The sequence below is a fragment of the Rattus rattus genome, chromosome 14, assembly GCF_011064425.1.
Source record: "Rattus rattus isolate New Zealand chromosome 14, Rrattus_CSIRO_v1, whole genome shotgun sequence".
Classification (NCBI taxonomy): Eukaryota; Metazoa; Chordata; class Mammalia; order Rodentia; family Muridae; genus Rattus; species Rattus rattus.
The window spans coordinates 23,193,901-23,216,039 of NC_046167.1; the positions used below are offsets into that span (position 1 = coordinate 23,193,901).

At 37.9% G+C, this 22,139-nt stretch overlaps 1 protein-coding gene across 2 annotated transcripts in view; it reads left to right on the forward strand.

Annotated features, from left to right (window-relative positions):
• Dip2c (disco interacting protein 2 homolog C) overlaps positions 1-22,139 on the forward strand; it is a 150,948-nt gene that overhangs the window by 6,115 nt on the left and 122,694 nt on the right. For both annotated transcript variants that reach the window (XM_032884503.1, XM_032884504.1), the window contains exons 2-3: positions 11,931-12,056; positions 15,227-15,436. In XM_032884503.1, coding sequence (XP_032740394.1) covers positions 11,931-12,056; positions 15,227-15,436 — 336 coding nt within the window. The remainder of the gene's footprint in view (positions 1-11,930; positions 12,057-15,226; positions 15,437-22,139) is intronic.

Genomic DNA, 22,139 nt, shown 5'->3' on the forward strand with positions numbered 1-22,139 from the left:
AAGCAAAGACAGATGTCTCATGGACAAGCTGCAGAAATCTTAGGAGCATTGCAGATTGAGTGCAGGTATGCATAGAAAGAATCATATACAGCGACCCAGTGGGATTGACTTTGAAAGTGCAAGACTGGCTTAACACTGGTAAAACGATTCATCAAAACAAGCTAATAAGGCTAAATGTCAGATGATTCCATCAATTGACACAGGAGGAGAAGTCAACATCATCTAATAGTTGTGTGATGGAACTTCTACAAATTAGGAATAAACATGGACTTCCTCCTTTCAATGAATGTGCACACAGACTAACATCAGCTAACGTTTAACTGTCAGATGTGGGTTCCCCACTAAGATCAGGGACAAGGTAGGATTCCCTCCTATGCAGTAGCACACTAGAAGCCATAGCTAGTAATAGAGCAGGTGAAGGAAACTATACAGATAGGAAGGATGAAGATAAATTAGATAATGTGGGTAACAAGCTTGTATGTAGAATCACAAGGACAGCATTAGAGAGATGCTCCTGTAGCTGGTTAATATGCAAGATGGCAGGGTGTAAGAGCGAATTTCTCTCTCATGAACCTTTAGTGGTTGATTTTTTAAAACATTCTAACATTAGCACCAAAATATCAGGTACCTAGGTATAATGTGGAGAAAACACTGTAAGATCTATAAGAGAAAAATAGCAAATGCCAAGCATAGCATCACATACCTGTGATTCCAGAGTTTTCGAGGTCAGAATAGGAAGAATGAGACTGCATTGCCACATGTGGTGTTACACATCTTCATTCCCAGCATTGTGGTCTACTCGCCTCAGCCTCTCAGCTTTTATGTGAATTTGAGCTACATTTGGAGGTTCTGTCTCAATTCAAAGCTCTGAAAGAGTTATATGCTCAGTCTTTTAAGAGTATTTGTCTATTTCCTGACTTTGACTTCAGTGATCTTACTTAACCTTTTTAACATGGAGAGTCTTGTGAATAGAATGAACCTGCATCCTAGTAGGGTTTTTTTTTTTTTTTTTTTTTTTTGTGGAGTGATTGGGGGAGTTTAACTACAGAATTCTCCATCAGTGTTGTAGGTAGATGGTCTGGTGCCCATCACTGTTCCTGTAGAGGTGAGCAAGTCCTCGCTTGTTTACATGTGGGCTTGTAGATCTTGTTGCAGTCTGTGGTCAGCGACACAATGTCGCATGTTCCACAGCAGTGTTGCTTCAGGAATTCATCATGCATTGTATGAAGACCTGGTGGAGTCAGTCAGCAACCTAATCCCTTTGTACCTTTTCAGTATTACACACTTAATATAATAATCCCTTTGCCTCAAAATATTAATGAGGCAGCTGTCACCTTGTGCTTGCTATGCACCCAGTAACCATGATTGTGCTTTGTGAATTTTATGTATTCTCGCAGCAACTATGTGATGGTATTCACATTTTATAGATGATAAAATTGTGTTGTTGCTTTAAAATATTTATTCAACCCTAGTATGAGGGTTCACAGCCATTATCCCAGCACTTGGGGGGCGGAAGGATTACCAAGAGTTAAAGGCCAGCCTAGATTATGTATTGGGATCCTGCCTCAAAACACAATACAACAACAACAACAACAACAACAACAAAATATATTTCATTTTAAGTTAAAGTTAATACAGGTAGTAACCAACAGAACCAGTATTTTCCCACCAATGCCTGGGTTCTTAATCCTGGCATTTCTACAGAAATAGAAGTGTTTTCCATTACTAGGTTTTGTTTTTTGTTGTTGTTGCTGTGTTTTTGTTGGTGGTGGTGGGGTGTGTGTGTGTGTGTGTGTGTGTGTGTGTGTGTGTGTGTGTGCCTTCTTTCTCAGAACTGAAAGAAAAACTTTAAATGTTTATTAGAGGGTATAGTACAGTAGAGAAATTGTCATAGCCAGAAAGGTCTACCTTCTGACCTTGGAGTGGGGGCGCTTAGGATTGGAGACACAGGGTCTGATCGAATAGGTTTACAAATCAGCCACCTATAGTGATTGTTTTAGGAAGAGATGATTGCAGGAAATGGGAGACACATGATCCAGGGTTACCCAGACTTTTGCTGTATTACTAAGCTTCTAATAAACTTGCTCACAGAGACACTGGTGCCTTTTCCTCAAGCACTGTGTGGTGTGCAACGATGTTTTTTTATTCCCAGGACTTGCTGAAATTCTGCTAAAGAAATTTCTTTTAATATGATTGCTTGATATGCTATAAATAAAAGAAGTTCCTAACATTGTTTACTAACAGTAGTAATCCGCTGATTTAGTGCTGTGTGAAGCAGACCTTAAATCATTTAGGGTCTATAGTTGGATGCTTTGGGGCTATTCATAGTAGGAAAGCCACTAAAGAGAATGAACTATAAACTGATAGAGCTGAGCACCGACAAGAAAGATTGGCTCTGTGTCACTGAGAGAGCTAACTGTCCATTCACTGTCACCCAGCTCCAAAGACAGCTCCATGATGTCCTCTGGTGACAGTGGATCAGGGCCCTTTACAGGTTTGGGTCAGCTGTTCATAGAGGACAGCAGAATGTAGTTCATGAGCAGTGACTTTAATTCTTGGTCCTCGTGTCTTTTGCTCAGCTCCCAAATTCTTTTACTTATCTCAGAGCTCAACACAACACATTTTTCTCAGAGCACTAAAGTCCATGCCACCAAAAGCTTGAAATCCGTATTCTTTGTGGGAGACCTTTGTGGGAGGGAGACCTTGACCCTTTGACATCCTTCTTATTTAGTAGTTCTTGGGCTATAACTAAGCTGCTTTGCTTCATTTTTTGCTGTGGTTCTATATTAAGGGCACCGTGGGATCTACTCCAAAGTCATTTTTTTATTTCTCTGATGTCGTAGAACATCGGTCCCTAGCTTTTGGCCACCTCTTGTACTCATGAGTATTGACATTTAAAAATAAGAAGTTAGTTAAGGGTCTTCTGTAGCAGAGTGCATACACACCTAGATGCAAGGTCTTTTCCTATGAGTTTTGTCTTTGTAGCATTTGTGTTTGTGACATGCAGTTGGAATTCATAACACAGTCTGTGTGTCTCTATGATCAGCAGACCCTGTTAAAGTCTTGTGGACATTACAGACTTTTCATTAGAAAGGTGTCATGACATCTCTGTAAACTGACCCTCCTCACCCTGTCAGATATCTTCACATGAATGGGGTTTATTTTTTTTTCTCTTCATCATTTCCCTTTTACAGCTTCTCATCTAGTTTTTAATTCATGTGGCTGAAGAACTGCATCAAGAACATTTTAATTAAGATTTTGTGGGGCACTTAATCAAGTTCTTTAATGGGTTTTTAATGTATCACAGCTGGTAAATTTCATTCATAGACTCATGAAGATAAAAGGAAGGAAGATCTGTTTTATAGTAACCCATTTATCATATTACCATATTGTCCTCAAAGTTTTTAATCATATGTTCTCCTTCAGAATTTAGGCTGGGTTTTACACTACTCAACTAACCCCCATCCTTTCCATTCTTATCTGTTCATACAGTGCTTCTTATTTCCTGAGACTGGCTGGGGCATGGGGGACGTCTGCAATTCCTGGTTCTCACATCTTCTAGAGACAGGGACAGAGCAGACACAATCAAGTTCTCATTTGCCCTGAGCCTGGAGCTTAGCCTTGCCCTTTTCTACTTCAGAACTCGACTCTCTGGTTGTTATGTTATACTGCTCACTTTCTTGTTGCTGGGACAAAATATCTAATGCAAAGCAACTTAAAGGGTTTACTTTTGCTTACAGTTTGAGGGGATATACAGTCCACCATGGCTGGAGAGATATGGTGGCAGACACAAGAGATTACTGGCCCAGGGTGTCCATGGTCAAGAAGCAGAGGACAGTGAAAGCCGGTACTTGGCAAAGTATCTTTTCCATAGTCTGGGACCCATCTACTGCAATATAGCCCATAGAATGGTGCCACCCACAGTTAGAGGTTCTTCTCATACCACTTAACTGGTATAGAAACGCTAGCAGCCATGGCCAGAGGTTTGTCTTGAAAGTGAATCTAGATCCTATCAAGTTGCTAATCATTAAATATCACCAATCTGCAGCTTTTTAAGCCCAACTCTTGCACATCTTCCCCAGTGACAATAGTGGGCATTTCCTTTCTAGTTATGAGTTAGACTTATATTCAACTTTATGATCAAGAACAAAAGGGAGAAGTGTGTCTGGAAGGAAAGTCATGTAGTGACATGGCTGTGGTCTCTCATCTCACTGGGTGGCTTTTTAAACCCATTTCACCCCAGAGGTCTATTTTCTCATGTGATTGTTAGCAGTCAATATTCCTGTTCAGTTAGATCAGCCAACTAACTCCATGCAACATCTTCATGTATGGAGAAAAATTCTGCTCCACACATTTCTACTCTGCTCTGCCTACAATGCTGTGGGCCATGAAAAGCTGCAGGCTCAAGAGGCTCTTTTTAGTTCTAGAAAGTTACTTTGTCTACCCGAGTGCCACACGTAGATGGGGCTTGTGTTCTGTTGAAGGAATCTACAGGGATCAGACAGTTGGAAGAGCAGATACTCTCATTTTCTTCATGATTATTATCATAATAAAATTAGTTTGAAACATCTTTTAGATGTTTTAAAACAGTGATGCTTTAAGGTTAAAACACAATTTAGATTTACTGTTACTGGAACTATTTTAATGTATAGGATACAGTGAATTCATTTTGTGTATGTGTAGGCATTTAATGACATGCATGTAGAGGCCAGAGGACAAGTTTATGACATTTAATGACATGCATGTAGAGGCCAGAGGACAAGTTTATGACATTTAATGACATGCATGTAGAGGCCAGAGGTCAAGTTTATGACATTTAATGACGTGCATGTAGAGGCCAGAGGACAAGTTTATGACATTTAATGACATGCATGTAGAGGCCAGAGACAAGTTTATGACATTTAATGACATGCATGTAGAGGCCAGAGGACAAGTTTATGACATTTAATGACATGCATGTAGAGGCCAGAGGACAAGTTTATGGGAGTAGGTTGTTGCCGTCTTCCCTGTAAGTCCTGAAGCTCAGTCTGAGATTACAGGATTGATGGCAGAATCCCTTACTCACTGACCCATCTGGCAGGTCTTAAAAATAATAGATTTTTAAAATTTAGTTACTTTATTACTTTTATATATTGCTTAATTTGGCTAGAAACAGTCTGTCCTTGTTTCTGTTACTGAAACATGTAGTTCAATTGTATGTGAGCTTCATGTTTCTCATTTATTTATTTATTTACTTTTAAAAGATTTATTTTATGTATAGAGTACACTGTCACTGTCTTTAGACACATACCAGTATATCTCATTACAGATGGTTGTGAGCCACCATGTGGTTGCTGGGAGTTGAACTCAGGACCTATGGAAGAGCAGTCAGTGCTCTGATGGCACTGAGCCATCTCTCCAGCCCCATGTTTCTCATTTATCATGAAGAACTGTGTCTAACAAGGGAATATTGGTGACTTTGTGACTTGAATTGTCCTCTCTTTATTGTTTTCTCTCAGTTGCGTGGTAAGAGCCTAGTAATTTGTGTTTGAAGCTGTTGGAAGTCTTATAAAAAAGCCCATAACGGCATAGGCCATACTTTCCTTGTGTGATCAAATGCTTTTATTTATTGCTCAGGTGACTTACAGTTAATAGGAGTAACTAAATGCAGCATGGATGAAATTCAAGCTTTCAAAACGTTTGGTTTTGTCAGTGTTACTACTTTCTGATTGCAGGGACTCATGTAAGTCCTCACCCATCATTCCCACAGCACCGATTTACCTCTTCTTCATGAACTGGCATCATTCAATGATATGTAGTCTTCTCAAATTTTCCAATTTTAAAAGTCATTTTTTTTTTTGTAAGAATGGTTTGGTGTTTTTACTCCTTACCCTGAGCTAACCTACGTAATTAGTTTTCTCTCTAAAATACTCACTTCTCAAGGATCTTTAAAGTATTTGTATAATTAATAAGTAATGCTCATGTGTAAATGTTATATGTAGTGTAGACCTTCACCCCAGGTTTGTCTGAGAGTTTTGACAGAAGCGGCAACTAAAAACAAATGCAGCAGAGACAAAAGCCCCACATCTGTAAGTGTGGTTAATTTGTTTTAATTTATATCTTTCTTTTGCCCAGTTAGGTAGACCAGTTGATTTTTTTTCTTTTAACTATATCCACAGTTTCAAAGTATCCCTTACTAGATTATTTTGCCAGTCAGGTGAGGACATAGTGGGAACTGAACCTTGTCTGCCTCTAACATGTTTACTATGGCTGGGCTATATCTTCAGTTCTTTTTGTTGTTTTGTTTTGACTTGGGGGCTCATTAAACTCAGGTTAGCTTTGAGTTCAGTGTAGAGCTAAGGCAGATTTTGAACTTGTGGTCCTTCTATATTAGCATCCTGAGTAATGGGGATTTCTAGACTGCTCAGCCAGCTCCAGATTATTGGGAAACAGGATCTTTTCTATAGAAGAATTTGATGGACACCACTGTACAAAATGACCAATGTCACATTCACCTATGGAGGATGAATTACTCTGTGCTGTTGCCACTGACAAACACACTCTGACTGTAATCACAAGGAAGCAGTACAAGTGAAGAAAGTGGCCTTCCTTATTTAAAATGTCCAGATTGTAGAAAACATAAGCCAAGAAGCTTTCAGATTGAAGGAGAATAAACTTAATCTGATAATCTTGTCTATTTTCATGGTAGAGATAATATTTAGGAAGACAAAATAAGTATAAAGAAAATTACTAGGTTGATTGACCATATTTAGACATGGATGTCGAATTAATAGTATGTCATTGTTAAATTTCCAGGTTTTTGGGAAAACAAATAAATGCCATGTAAAAGAAAACTTGTTTTAAGAAATACATATAAATATTTAGATATAAGTGATATATCATCTAGAACTTTTATACAGTTCTGGAATGATCCATGAAGAGAAGAGAGAGGAGAAGGTCTCAGGGGAAAGTGTAAATAGTTGATCGATCATGATAAAATTACATAGTAGCTCTCTCCATTTTGTTTGAGGATTTTCTCCAAATTGTGGATTATAACCAATAACTTTTCAAAGAAAGATACATAAAACTGAAAATGGTAGATTTGAAGAAAATTAATACTTTCTGATCCCCTTGAAAACTTCAAGTAGACCATGAATCCGTGGCCTTCATTTATTGGCTTTTGTTCTGAGAACATAAGAAAAATAATTTGAAAACTAGATTAACTCATGGTACCGAGTCTAATACTGAAGGGTATTAAGCACTATAATTATGCATGACATTTAATAGCTTTAACATGAGATTAACAAATGTTTTCTCTAAAAGACAAAGATACTTGAGGCTCTCTTGAGAATCATGGTGCCTGTCTATCCTCTCCCTCTATCATGTGGGGTAGCCATAGACTGGTGGTGCCCAATCTTGTCAGTCACAACCATAAGAAAACACATATTTCCAATGGTCCTTAGGAACTGAGACACTGTTCAGTAACAATCACAATATGAAGTATCAACAAAAAATAAATTTATGGTTGGAGGTCACCACAAAATGAGGAAATGTATAAAAGGGTTGCAGGATTAGGAACGTTGAGAACCACTGTCATGGACTGGATAAAAGAGTGTGGCTATGTGCCAATGAAATAACTTACAAGAAGAGTCTGAGGCTAGAATTGGCTGAGTCCTGCTCTCAATGTAGAATGAGGCTTCCAGTAGAAATCTGGATTGATATGTGGAGTTCAAGGGAATTGTGAAGAAAGGAGCCTGATATGCAAACTAATGGCTAATCCATTGTGTGTGGATTAATAGCTCTTAAGTTTTATAACCCAGAATCCGTATTCTTCTTTGCTTTAGAAATAATCTTCATTTGTACTCTTCGAAAGTACTTCTCTAGCCTCACAATTCAGACTAGCCTCTCTGTGCCTCTGGGTTATATCTTCATTAGTTCTCTGCCCTAACTGGTTGTCTCTTGTCTGTCTCACCTTAGAATGTTGCAGCACGCAAAGGTCAACATCAACCTAATGAAGAAAACCTCAAAGCATTTCCACTGAAATCAGGAACTAGTCAAGACTGTCCACTCTATACCTCTTTAATAGCTTTAGCTACAGCACAAGACAGCTAAAGGAGATCAGGGGTGTACAAATAGGCAAGGTAGAAGTCAAAGTCCCTTTATTTGTAGTGATAATAGTATACATAAGTGACCACAAAAATCCCAACAGGAACCTACTATAGCTGATAATACTTTCACAAAATAGCAGTATATAAAGGTAACACACAAGCGTCTATGGCCTTCCTATATAAAAATGATAGAATGAGAATGAAATCAGGGAAACAGTGTCTTTCACAATAGTCTTAAAGAAAATGTTTTGGAGGTAACCAAAGTAAGTGAAGACTTATATTATAAAAACTTAAGGTCTCTGAGAAAGAAATTGAAGATACCGGAAGATAGATTTCTCATGCTCATGGATTAGTAGGATTAATACAGTTTTCTTGGCTATTCTACAAAAGCAATCTGCAGATTCATTGCAATCCCCATCAAAATTCTAACACAATTCTTCACAGACCTTGAAAGGATAGTTTTCGTCTTCATATGGAAACGCACATCCACACAAGAACCTAGCATAGATAAAACAATCCTAAATGATAAAGCACTGCTGTAGATCTTACCATCCCACTCTCCAATTATACAACAGAGTTGTAGTAATAAAAACACACTGTCTTTTGGCATAAAGACACATATTGATCAATAGAATCAAACCGAAGACTGTGTGGACACTTGTTTTTTGTTTTTGTTTTTTTAATAAAGAAGCTAGAAATACTGGGAAAAAACAGCATTTTCAACAAAGGTGCTAGCCAAACTGGATGTCTGCATGTAAACGAATGCAAATAGATCCATACTTGTCACGTTGCACAAAACTCAAGCACAAATGGATCAGAAAACCTCAACATAAAACCAGATACAGTGAACTCGATAGAAGAGAAAGTGGAGAATACCCTTGAACCGGCTGCTATAGGAGAAGACATCCTAAAGAGAACACTTTAGTGTAGACACTAAGATCAACAATTAATAAATGGGACCTCACGAAACTGAAAAACTTGTACAAGGCAAAGGATACGATACCATCCTTCAGACCAGATACCATCAGGCTATAGTGTGGGAAAAGATTTTTTTACCAACTCTACATCTGATAGAGGGCTAATAACTAAAATATTTTTTTAAAGAACCTCAAACTAGACATCAAAAACCTAAATAATCTAAATAAAAAAATAAGGTATAGATCTTAAACAGAGAATTGTCAAAAGAAGAAACAAAAACAGCTAAGAAGCACTTAAATGGTCAACATGCTTTAGTCATAAAGGAAATTCAAATCAAAACTACTTTAAGATTTTTATCTTACACCAATCAGAATAGCCAAAATCAATAAAACATAAGCTCTGGTGAGGATGTGCACTGAGTGCAACACTCATCCACTGCTGGTGGATTGTAAGCTTGTAAAGCCATTATGGGGATCAGTATGGTGGTTCCTCAGGAATCTTGGAATATATCTACCTCAAGATAAAGCCATATGACTCTTCCAGCATCATGGTGGTTTGAATAACAAGCCCAACCCCATGGGATCATTTATTTGAATGCTTAAGAACAGTAAAGACCAACCCAGCTGTAAACCCTTTTAGCTATAAGGGTGACTTCCTTGAATGATTTGCTGCTATAGTAGTGGCACAGAACTTGTATGAGTAACAAACTGCCCTGCATTGTTTTATGTCAACTTGATAGAAGTTAAAGTCATCTGAGAGGATGAACCTCAATTAAGAAAATGCCTCCAACACTGGCATGGTGGTGTATATCTTTAATCCCAGCATTCAGGAGACAGGTGATCTACAAAGAGTCCCAGGGTAGCCAGGGCTATTAAACAGAGAAACCCTATCTTGAAAAACCAAAAAAGAAAATGCTTCTATAAGACTGGACGGTAGGCAAGCCTGTAGGGTATTTTCTTAATTAGCTGGGGAGGGTGGAAGCCCGTTCTGGGTGGTACTTACCCTGGGCCTGTGGTCCTGGGTTCTATAAGAAAGAAGGCTGAGCAAATCAGTAAGCAGCATCCTTTTAGCCTCTTCACCAGCTCCTGCCTTCAGGTTTCTGCCCTGCCTTCCTTTGATAATGAACAGTGCTTTGAAAGTATACGCCAGGTAAACCTTTTCCTCCCCAAATTGCATTTTGGTCGTGGTATGTCATCAAAACAATAGAAGTCATAACTAAGACACCAAGTAATATCTAATCAAATTTAAGGTCTGTTTGATGAGAGGTAACACTACTTTACACTGCTGGGGTGTACAAGAACCTGAGACTAGAGAGGCCAGGGACCTGGGGTCAGCCCAAATACTAGTTTTCTGCTAGAGGAAGGTAGCAATGAAACGATGTTCAGTCGTCATTAAAGAAGCTTCCTCTTGCAGTAGATAGGAATGAACACTCCCACAGTGTGACACTGTAGAGTGAGAGACTTAGGAACACTCAGTCCTAAATGGGATTCTTCAGTTTTCCTCAGAGCTTGTAGAAACCCGTGGAAGAGGAGGCAGAAAGATTGTAGAGCTAGCCAGAATGGATGTCACTAGGAAAACAAGGCCTTCCAAACACAGTAGGACTTATGTACATGTGAACTCAGAGACAGTGACAGCAAGCATAGGGGACTGCACAGGTCTGAGCCTGATTGGGTTCCAGTGCTGAGAGGAAAAGAGAACACAAGTCCCCATTCCTAACCAGAAGCTATTTGCAACTGATAACTGCTTACAAAGGAAAAATTAGTTTTCTCCAATAGAGTTTCACTGGGTGTATAAACCATTCATGAGGCCAGACCCCATGCTCAGCAGCAGATGGCCACACAAAACAAATCAGTGGCATTTATGGAGGTTGTCTGTCTCATAATGCTTTCTTTGAGACATAGTTTTGTTTTCTTTTTTTTTTTAATTTATACTCAAAATTTCTCTCTCTGTGTGTGTGTGTGTGTGCGCGCGCGCGCGCGCGCATGTGTGTACACATGTATAGTTCCTGGTGTTATGTTTTTATGGGATTTCTCTGTGTGTAAAGGTGTGCATTTCTGCATCTGTATGTGTTTCTTGTGCTTTTTCTTTGGACTTTTTTTCTTGTTTTAACATTTTCTCTTTTGTTTGTATCTTACTTTTTAGATACTTATTTGTATTCTTGTGTGTGAGTGTGTGTGTATGAGAGCGAAGGAGGATGAGTCAAGAGGATCTGGGAAGAAGTTGGAGAGGAAACCTCAACTAGAATAAATTGTATGGAAAAATCTATTCAATAAAACATAAGTTATACCTTATAGTTCTTATCAAATAATTATCAATTTTTTTACAGATTAGAAATAAGAAAGTTGCTGCATGAAACTCAGTGCTTACTTCTGTCTCATTACCCCAAGTCCTTTGTAAGATGTTGCCTTACAAAGTAAAGTTTTTGTCCAGCATATATAGCACCCTCCCTTCCATCTCCAGCAGTGGAAAAAGAAAACATAGAATTTACATTCAATAATACCTATGGAAATAATGTTATGGACTGATACTTATAAAATATTACCCAAGTGCCTAGACTGTCACTTACACCTCCTGACTGTAGTGAGTTATAACTCCTCTAACAGTATATTGGAAGGAGTTATGAAGGGTGGGCAGGTGATCTGGAATAGTCAAGGTCCATTCATTCTATGAAAAGCCACAAGCATTTTGGCACCAATGTTTTGTTTATATACATTAAATTCTAATAAAGTGAATTAATCAGTTGACGTGTCTTCCCACTGGAATTTCATCCTGGTGGAGACAACTGCTTTGCTTTCCTTTACCCATTTGTTTCCGAGCTTAGGTACAAAGACCCCATCTATCACAGGGACACAGGGTCGGATGGCAGCTCTAGGCTTAGGACGTTGGTCCAAGCGATAGAATAATTGGGCTCTCTCTTGCTTTCAGATGTTCATACAGAAGCTGTCCAGGCAGCTCTTGCTAAACACAAAGAAAGGAAGATGGCAGTCCCCATGCCTTCCAAACGAAGATCCCTGGTTGTACAGACCTCCATGGATGCCTACACTCCCCCAGGTGAGCAACAACCTCAGTATTTCTGCTTCTTAAATGTGTGCTCCATCTGCCTGAGAATTAGTTGATAACTGTCTGAGCAACAGCAGTCTCAAATGTTTAAAGTCAGCATTCAAAACAGTGGGTCTCATCACAGCGTTTTCACATGTACATTGTTATTCTTATCCTCCCCAGTGTCCTCCTAATCCCCCTACGCCTCTTCACCCCTTTCATTCTCCCAGCTTATCACTCACTCCCTTTTATGTCACACATATCCATTGCTCTTTCTTGTCCCCATCCCTTTAGAACTTATCCTCTCCTCTTTTAATCCTTTTCTTCTTTCATGCCCTAAACACACACACACACACACACACACACACACACACACACACACACACACACACACACACACACACACACACACACACAGCCCTAGATTCTAAAGGCGGGTGGGAGCATGCAATGTTCCTCTCTGAGTAGTATGGTTTATTTCTTAACACAATGAACTCTCCTATTCTCTTGTAAATGTCACTATTTTATTGTTTTTTGCAGCTCAATAAAAGCCTATTGTATGTATCTAACCATGTAGTCTTTATTCACTCATTTCTTGACGAATATACACAAGCTGAACCTGGCTCTTGTGACTTGTGCAAGAGTGTCTGTAGTGAGCCCTTCAGGTATATGCCCAGGAGGTAACAATTTTGTGAATCACATTCTAAAAACAGCTTCTGAGTTTAACTTGTAAGGGGAAATTTTGACATCACTATGTTTGTACCTATATTAAGTATTTTAGACTTTTCATCAAAATTCAATTATAATTACTCAAAGTCTTATAAAAGTTTACTCAATTATATATCCATACACAATATATATATAACGGAAGTTAGATAGATCTTAGATCTTTCTTCTGCTAGACAGGTGTGTGTGTGCATATTGTCAATTCTTTAAAACGCTAATATTACAGTATTGTAGAAGAAATCAAGTGAATTGGTCAATCAGTTGAGATGGTATCCAGAATCAGGAGTCACTGGGTGTTACTTGTGGAGTGTGAGTAATTTAAATATAAATACAGTATTTTCTGTAGACTTTCATAATCCTTACCTCTGCTAATGTAGCATTAAAACAGCCATTGTTATATGTCAGTGAGTGGAAGTAATGTATCCCAGTAAAAGTTTACAAAAAAAAAAAAAAAAAAAGCAGTAGACACAATTTGGTCCACAGACAAACTTAACTCTTCATCTAAAATGGTTGAAAGTAATGGCATGGTTACTTTTTTCCAAATTAGTGTGTTTTATGCGACTTGTAAAATAGTTGTTGTATGGTTTATTTTAAAAGGCTGACATATGTCACAGGAAAGTTAAGAAGCATGGCATTTGCTGGCCTGTGGTGAGGGCTTTCTAGGGTAGATTACATCTTAGTACAGTGAGTGTACAAGGGAGAGATCCCTTGGGAAGACAGGGAGTCAAATACTGGACTAATCTCACGTTTTATAATAGCACACTCTCACAGGAACTAAGAAGGTCCTGTGAAAACTCTTATTTCCATCTGGTAGCACTAAATCATTGTACCCAAAGAGCTCAGGAACCCATTTTTCAGTAATTGAGAATTTTGAAGGATTTGTCATAGTTTCCTACCTACAAGTGATTATTCCATCTGTGAATAAAGACTCTTCTTTTTAGATTGAGGTGTTTATAATTTAGTTTTATCAATTTGTTTCACTGGCTATAACCTTCTAAGATTGACCAGAAGTTATAAGGATTTCTTTGCCTCATTCTCAGCCTTAGGAATGCTTTTAATCATTTACTGCTAAATGTAATCCTAGGTGTGGATTTTTACTGATGGATTTTACAGTTTGAGGAAATTTCCCTTGTATTCTTAGTTAGTTTAATGTTTTTATCTTGATGTCATCAAATACTTGTGCTAAAGGGGATACCACATATTGCCATTCTTTTAGTGTATCAGTAACATTAATTCACCTTTAAATACTAACATTAACTTTAATTCTGGGTTTTAGTGTCCAGTTCTAGCCACCGCTCAGTCACAGTGTATCATCCGTCTTGTATGTTGCTTGTTTAGTTAACTAGTTTTGTGGAGGATTGACTAGAAAGGGGCATATGAAGAATTTCTGTTTAGAAGCTGGCACATGCTATTGATGTACTCATTTAAGTACCTCTCAAAGTCTTAAAATATAAATACAATGTTTACATTTCACTCTATATAAATGTTATATAAAATTATATGCTAAAGAGAATTTTAACAAAAAATGTAGAGAAATGGATAATGATAAAATAGTATAGCTATTGTTAATGGTGCTGTTTCTGTTCTTTCCTTTTAGATATTTCTGAGCTCTCTTGTTTATTATATCACCTAACTCATCTCTAGGTGGGATCCTAAGTCATTCTTACACTGCAGATTAGATACCAAACACTGTAGTCATTCATTCTTAACCTATTGTTGCTAACTGAATACATACTGAATGAAAATATATCTGTTAGTTTTCATGAATAATGTACATTTTCCTTAGCTTATCTCTCCTTTTCATATAGAAAGATAAACCAACTAAATATGAGAACATTTTCTAGTAAATGCTATAAAAGTGAGTAGATTTTATTGAGCATAAAATGTGATGTTATGAGTATGTACTGCGCTCTGGAGGCGGAGACAGTACAAAATGGTAAGTTACTGGAGATGAAGATAAGGCGTGTGTACTTTAAGGATAGTTCTTCTTGAACTGCCATTTCTTCATTAAAAGCTTAACATTTGAGGAACCTTGTAGGTATGTTGTGCTTATTTTTAAGCCTAAAAATAAGTTATAGTTCAGAGTATTATTTTGAAGGACTCACAACAACATTATTTGTAAACATATGGAAGCAGCTCAAACATGTCTTAGAAAATGGTGCCCCATCCTGTAAATTCATGGATGTGTACAAAGAAGATACTGGTTTCTTCCCAAACATTTACACTGAGAAAGTCAAGGCATCTTTCCTAGGTGCAGTGTCGAGATAAATTTTATAGCATACTTAAGGCATTTTGGTTATGAAACTTACTACATACAAAAATTGTACAAGAATGTTTGAAGCCAAACGCAGTTATCCTGAAGCAAGTCTCTTGGTAGAGTGTGGAAAGGGGCTGAGCCTGAGGTGTGCACATCTTTGCTATACTGCTTAACAAGTCACATCTCTTCTTGAAAACAGATACCTCTTCCGGTTCAGAAGATGAAGGCTCAGTGCAGGGTGATTCCCAGGGAACCCCCACTTCTAGCCAGGGCAGCATCAACATGGAGCATTGGATCAGTCAGGCCATCCATGGCTCTACCACATCAACAACCTCCTCCTCCTCCACTCAGAGTGGCGGCAGTGGGGCAGCACACCGGCTGGCAGATGTCATGGCCCAGACACACATAGGTGAGTGAGATGCATGTTGTCTGGAGGGATGGGTGCCTTTGCCTTTGTCTAGTTTGATTTTGTCTTTACCTGAGTTAGCACTGAGTGTTGGTTTGTTTACTCGGAATGCTCTGGTTATCGATTCCAATGGATACAAGGAAAAACCCTACAGATTCTTGGCTTGCTGCACTGGACTAAACATTTCTGAAACTCTTGCTTATGGTTATTCAATACCTCAGTCTCTTGTAGTAAGAATTCTGCCAGCTTTGTGTTGGTGTTAGAATGCATTTTGTTCATTAGGCAAGCTTGCAGCCATATCTACTTACATGTTTGTATTTTATGCTAAACAAACTAATGAACGAAATTTTGTAGTGTTGGTAAAGACAACAGATTATAAAGTATAGTTGATATTACTTGGGGAGGAAATATGTGTTAGATGAGTAATTGGTCATATGAAGTATGTGGGGGATGATACCATTTCCTCACATGTGTGTTACTTACTGTACCCCAGTCTAAGTTTTCACTCTCAGGGCAGAAGTAGGACATCTAGGTCTGTTCTCTTCCATTGTCTTCTGTGAATTAAGATGCTTAAACAATTCAATGGTGAGAGGTTTTTCCCAAGGTAAATTGCTTGGATAAGTTCATTATGATCTCTTTATCATGTTGCCAAGTAGAGGAAAAGCTAGGTACTTGGAGGCAGGTACATATCACACTGTCATTCAGACTTAGAGCATGAATTCCTGTAGAATTACCTTTCTACAGGAAGCAGGAAATTGAATGAATGAGTTAGACATGCCACAGTCAGCTCAGATACTCAGAATGTGGATCTTTAACTACTTGATGGGCAGGCAAAGCAATTTCAGACTGACATTTCAAGCTTCACCTCAGTTGAACTCAGTGAACAAAGTTAAAAGCATTGACCTTTCTCATATCCAAAATGAGTTTGTTGGTCTGTTGCCTGAAGAGCAGCATCTGCTTTGAATTTCCCCATTAACAACCTCTGGGATCTTGAAGTCACTTATCAGTGAAGGGAAAAAATGGGAACCATGATTTCTTACACTCGTACCTCTTAGAACTGTTGCAAATAAAATGAAAAAAAAAAAAAAAAAGTAACATTCCGAGCAAGTTTTTAAAGCAATTCTCCTTTTCAAAGTGATATTATTACTTCAATTTAACACATTTTGAAGAAAATTAATGTTAAATTTAATGAACATTAAATTTAATGTTACTTAATAACTTTCAAGAAGTTAAACATTGTGTATAAATGTCATCATTAAATATTTTAGACAACACAATTTCTTCTTGCCGGTTGGAGCTTAGGATGGCTGCCGAGGCTGTCAACTGTCCAAGGTACCTGAGCAGAGACCTTACCCACCAACTCGGCTGATGGAAGTATTTATATTCTCTGAGTTTGTTTTTTAAAGAAGTTTCTGAGACTCTTACTAAGAGGACCACATATTTTTGAACAAATTAATCACTGTCTTTGGCTTTCCCTTTGTGAGTTTACACTTGTAATACTTGAGGAAATTATAGCATGCAGAATTAAATTTATCCAAACTATAAAAGGTTGCATTACTCATATACACCAAGGCTCAGTGTATCCTAAATATAACTCCTGAGTTTGTGACATTTCAGTAATTTATCATTTGGCACAAGGATAAGTTCCTAGAATATCTGGGACTTAATCTATAGGAATTGCCATTTTTAAAGCAATGGCAAGATAATAAAATTATGGAAAAAAAAAAAAAAAACAAACCAAAAACCAAAGTTGGAAGTACACTTGACCTTTGCTAAGATCATCAAAAGGTTTAGAACAAGAAAATGACAAAGTAGAGTGTGTGCCTCCATGTGTGTGTGTATATATATATATATATATATACATATATATATATGTGTGTATATATATATATATATATATATATATATATATGCATGTTTGACAGAGCTCAAAGCAAAATAAATTACCAAATCACATTTGATCCCATTGGGCAAGTTGCTTCATATGGAGCCTGTAGAGACTTCTTTTGCACATAGGTGAGAAAAGCCAAGAGATAGCCATACAGTCTTTCTCAAAATGGGCATTCTGTCCCAAGCAAAACCTCAAATCCTTGTATATTTTTTCTGCAAATTTTATTGAGCATATGTTAAGACATCTTCCATGTATTTTGATAAGCCAGACTGGCTTACATAGGATAAAATTTTCTATCCTGAGCTGTCATTCTGACTTCTTCCTATGGGGCTTGCTGTGTGTATGGCAAGATGTGCTTGTTCCTCTCCAGCTGACGACAGTGCTAAGTTCTGAGACTGTGTAGAATGCGAGCACAAAGAGTCAGACTGGTGTTCTTATTTCTTATGTTAGACAGAATAACCCATTGTCTGACTTGCTGGCCTTCTCTCCATCACCATAACCAGGATAACTTGTTTTCTGGGCATGAAACCTAAGGTTCTATGAATACTAGGCAAGTTCTATACCACTGAGGTACACCCCAACTCAGAATGATTCTGACTCATTCATTGTAAATATGAAATTATTAAGTATTATAAGGATGGTCATTATAGCTCAGTATCTGCCTCTTGTGGCTTATTCAATCCTAAATACCGCAAAATAAAAGAAAATTAAAGACTCTAAAGACTCTTAGTTAGAAATGTAAAATTTTACCAGAATGAAAAGTTGAGAAAAGTAACTTAGGCTAGCCAGTATATTTACTTAAATGAACTTAAACTCTGTTATGTGTATTCCAAAGTGTTAAGTAAAATACAGGACTTCGATAGCATAAGTAGGGAAATTGAACAACTGTATTAATATATAGAGGAGGAACTAAGAACAAGGCAGAACAGATAGCATTGTGTTGTACATTCAAAAGCAGACTGTATACATGCATTTTCCTGATTTTTAAGCCTCTAATTTATTGATAATGCCTTCATTTGACAACATCTCAGAGTATGCTGAGAGTGTATTTTTATTAACCCAATCTTTATAAAAGTAATTGCTTTTCCCAAAATGTTTGAGAATCCAGTTGACACGAATGCTGCTTTTATTATGTACTGTTTGCATTACTGAATTCTCATAAAAATTCTTGTATTCTACTAAGAAGATAACAAGTTGAGCTGGGAAGACCTCTCAGTTGGTAGGTGCTTGCCAGGAAAGCATCAGGACCGGAGTTTGGCTCTCCACCAGCCACCTAATAGAGCTGAGTCTATAGCCCCCATCAGTAATGCTTGTCCTAGTGAGTCAGAGAGATTCCTGGAGCTCACTGACCAGCCTGTGTGGAAAACTGCTGAGTTCCTGGTTCAGTGAGTGACTCTGTATTAGTGTGTGCATTGGACTTATTAGAATGGTTTACAGGGTGTGGTTCAGCTAGTCCAACAATGTCTGTCTGCCAAGTTGAAAGTTAAGGAATCCAGTAGTTAGTCCAAGGGGGTAGTAGATAGCTCAGGTGGTGGCTATATGTCATAATCTGAAAGAAGTAGGCTCTAATGCTAGTGAACTTGCCAGTGAGAGCAAAAGCAAAGCCTTTTTTCTTCCGCATCCTTTATACAGGTACCAACAGAAGTTGTTGCCCAGGTTAAAGGTGCATCTTCCCAACTCAAAAGATCTGGATTAAAGATGGGTCTTCCATTTCAAATGATATAATTAGGAAAATCTTCACAGGTGCACCAGTCAGCTGAGTTTTAGTTAATTCCAGATGTCAATTTGACAACCAAGAAGAGTCATCACAGACCGTCTCTCAAAAAGTAGTGTTAGATAATGGAGGAAAGACACCCAGTGTCAACTTCTGTCCCCCACACATGTGCATGCATACCCACATAAACACACACCTGGTATATATGGATGTAAACACAAATACACAACAAAGATTAATTTGTGAAATCTTTGATTATCTACCACAGATGCATTATTTGTTATATAATGAGCAAGAGTCTCAGCAGCTGGATGTTTTGATTTTAGAGTCGGCTTTATTAGGAAACTTATTCAGAGAGTTTGAATAGCCACCATTATAAATTACCCTTATTTATCTGTAATCATCATAAGTATTTATACTTTTCAAACATTCATAGCCTTGAAAATAGGACATACATACTGAAATTGGTGATGATGCCACAGCCTGGCTTCTAAGGGCTAATATCCCCCTAATGTCCCAGCCCCTCTCAACTGGAGGTAGCATTTCGGTTAGAACATTATAATTTTAGAGCAGCTCAGCAGATCTTTCCTATAAAGGGACAGAGAATAGATATTTTAGACTGTGCTAACTGCAATGGTAACTGCAGCTGTTGAGCATGGTGCCTCCATCACAGAAGAGAAGCTACACAAACAAAGGCACATCTGTGTGCTAATATTTCTAAAACTAGTGCCAGGCACCACAGCCACTCAGTTTGTCAGTCTAGAGTTTAGAATTTCAAACAGTTTTACCCAAAAGCAAACTAAAATTCATGAATCTTCTGTAAGATAGTGCAAGGCAGAACAGTCAGTGGTGGCATGTGTCACATGTCCAGTCCTCTATTTTACTATGGAGATGCTTAAGACGTGGATTTGGACTTGTAACTTTCTGCTAGAAATGACTTCATAATGTGATCCTTCAAAACATATTTTACACTGATTTATTAAAATAGAAATCATGCTTATTAACTCCAAAAGTATGCTAAGCCTTCATCTTCTGCACATTCCACTCTGGAGGAAATTATTATTCAATTTTGTAACAATACCTCATTGGTACAAAAGGTAAAATTTCGTCTAGACACTGACTTCTAATTACCTATGTTTTTAAGTGCATTTAATTTAGAAAGTAGTAATAGTCATTCATACCTCTATGCTCATGAATATCCCATATTCTTTCTTGGAGCCTGACATAGGACAAAAGGCTAAGTGGAATCCCTAATCTAGCCTATGCCCAGGGATTCCTCTGCGTCAGTTCCTTTGGTTGCAGGATGTCAATGGGTTTCTACAGCCACATTGAGAAATAATAGTCCTAGCCTTGTTTTGCACATCACATCTTTTTGGAATTTCTATATCATAAATATGAGGAAGAGTATATAGGGAACTGTGTATAGTCCGTGAAAGACAATCTTGACTCTCAGATCCTACAATATGGAACCACAGAAACCTTTTCCAAACTAATCTTCTCTTGGTTTGTTTTACAGATAATGTAGATTTTAAGAGTAGTTACGAATCACTGTTGGGAGTTTAGCAAACAGGAGAGATCAATCTATGGCAGAAGCTGTGTTAAAGGAGGATTGTTGTGTTGCCTGAATAACTGTAAAAGGAATTCAATATTTTCTTGGGTATAATAGGTGCATCATTGTGTGTGTGTTCTTGTGTGCTGTAGTAGGAGACAACAGTTGCTGCTGCATCCCCATTAGAGACTATTTTACTCAATTTCTACCATAGGGAGACTGTAGAGAGGAATGTCCTGTCTTCCTCTTAATTGCACATGGGAGAGGATATTGACTCGGTGAGAACTCAAGCTCACTGAGTGTCCTGGAGCAGGCAGTGGTTGGCAGACGTAATTGAATGCTCTGACATTATAAGGGTCTTCTGCTTTCTGTCGCCATCCGGTGCCTTGTGGAGGACTAGGTCATGTCTAATGCAGTTGTGTTTTAAAGAAGAGTATTTACACCTGACCAAAAGGTATGGCCAACCTGTGTTCATGCAAATCTTGTGGCTTGTCAAGTGTCACCCACAGTTTGGACAACTCTTAAATTTTAATTTCAGGACTCTAGAGCATTCTGGTTTGCCTCTTTGTTCAAATATCCTCTGCATTCTTATTGAAGTATTTTGGTTTATATTGTTTTGTAGAAGCACAGCCCATGACCTGCCAAGAACCTGAAACAGCAGACTGGGTAGGCTGAATGGTCTGATGGGCCTGTCTCATAGGCATCCTTTTTGCAAATGGGCAGGTTTTTTTGTTTTGTTTTGTTTTTGTTTTTGTTTGTTTGTTTGTTTGTTTTTGCTTTCACTGAGCAGTGGTGGTTGAAATATCCACTAGACTGTAGGGCATAAAACTTTTCAATGAATGAGAAATTTGGGTTCCTTTGAAATAGTAACTCATTACCCATTCTCCATCAGTCAACCAACACCACATTGTATTCTACATATTAATACCAAATTTGAAGATTTTTTTTTATCTTTCCTTAAAATTTATGTAAAGACTGAACTAATAATACAGCTCCTGAGTGAGTTCTACGGTTGGCCCTTTGGACTACCATTTCTACAGTTAAGATTACAGAATTCTGCTTTGAGAATAATGTTAGCAATTCATCCTTGGTCTTCTCTGGAAATAGTTGCTAATGTGTTCATTCATATAGTCACTCACACTCCGAATTGTCCTACATTGATTGAGCATAGATTATATAGGTTATAAATATTTTATAGCTTCAGTATCTAAGGAGGTCATTCTATAACTCCATACGCTGGACGCTAGAATGAAGAGATCTAACAGAGTATGTGACTAGGAAGGACTTAGATCAGTGATGAGGCAGTGACTCAGGAAGGTTCAGCAGATAAGATCAGCTAATACCTTGATATTGATTGGGGCCAGCAGACAGCTGTTTATAAACAGGAATTTAAAATGTCCTTGCATGTTGAGGGCATGACGCTGAATTAAGATACTCTGGTACTGATGCAAAGTAAAAAACAGTTTGCATATACTTTCATGAAAATGGTTGAGTTACAGCATCCTCTATCTTCCTGTTGGACAGTTTCCAACTTCAAGTTTTTAAGGACCTA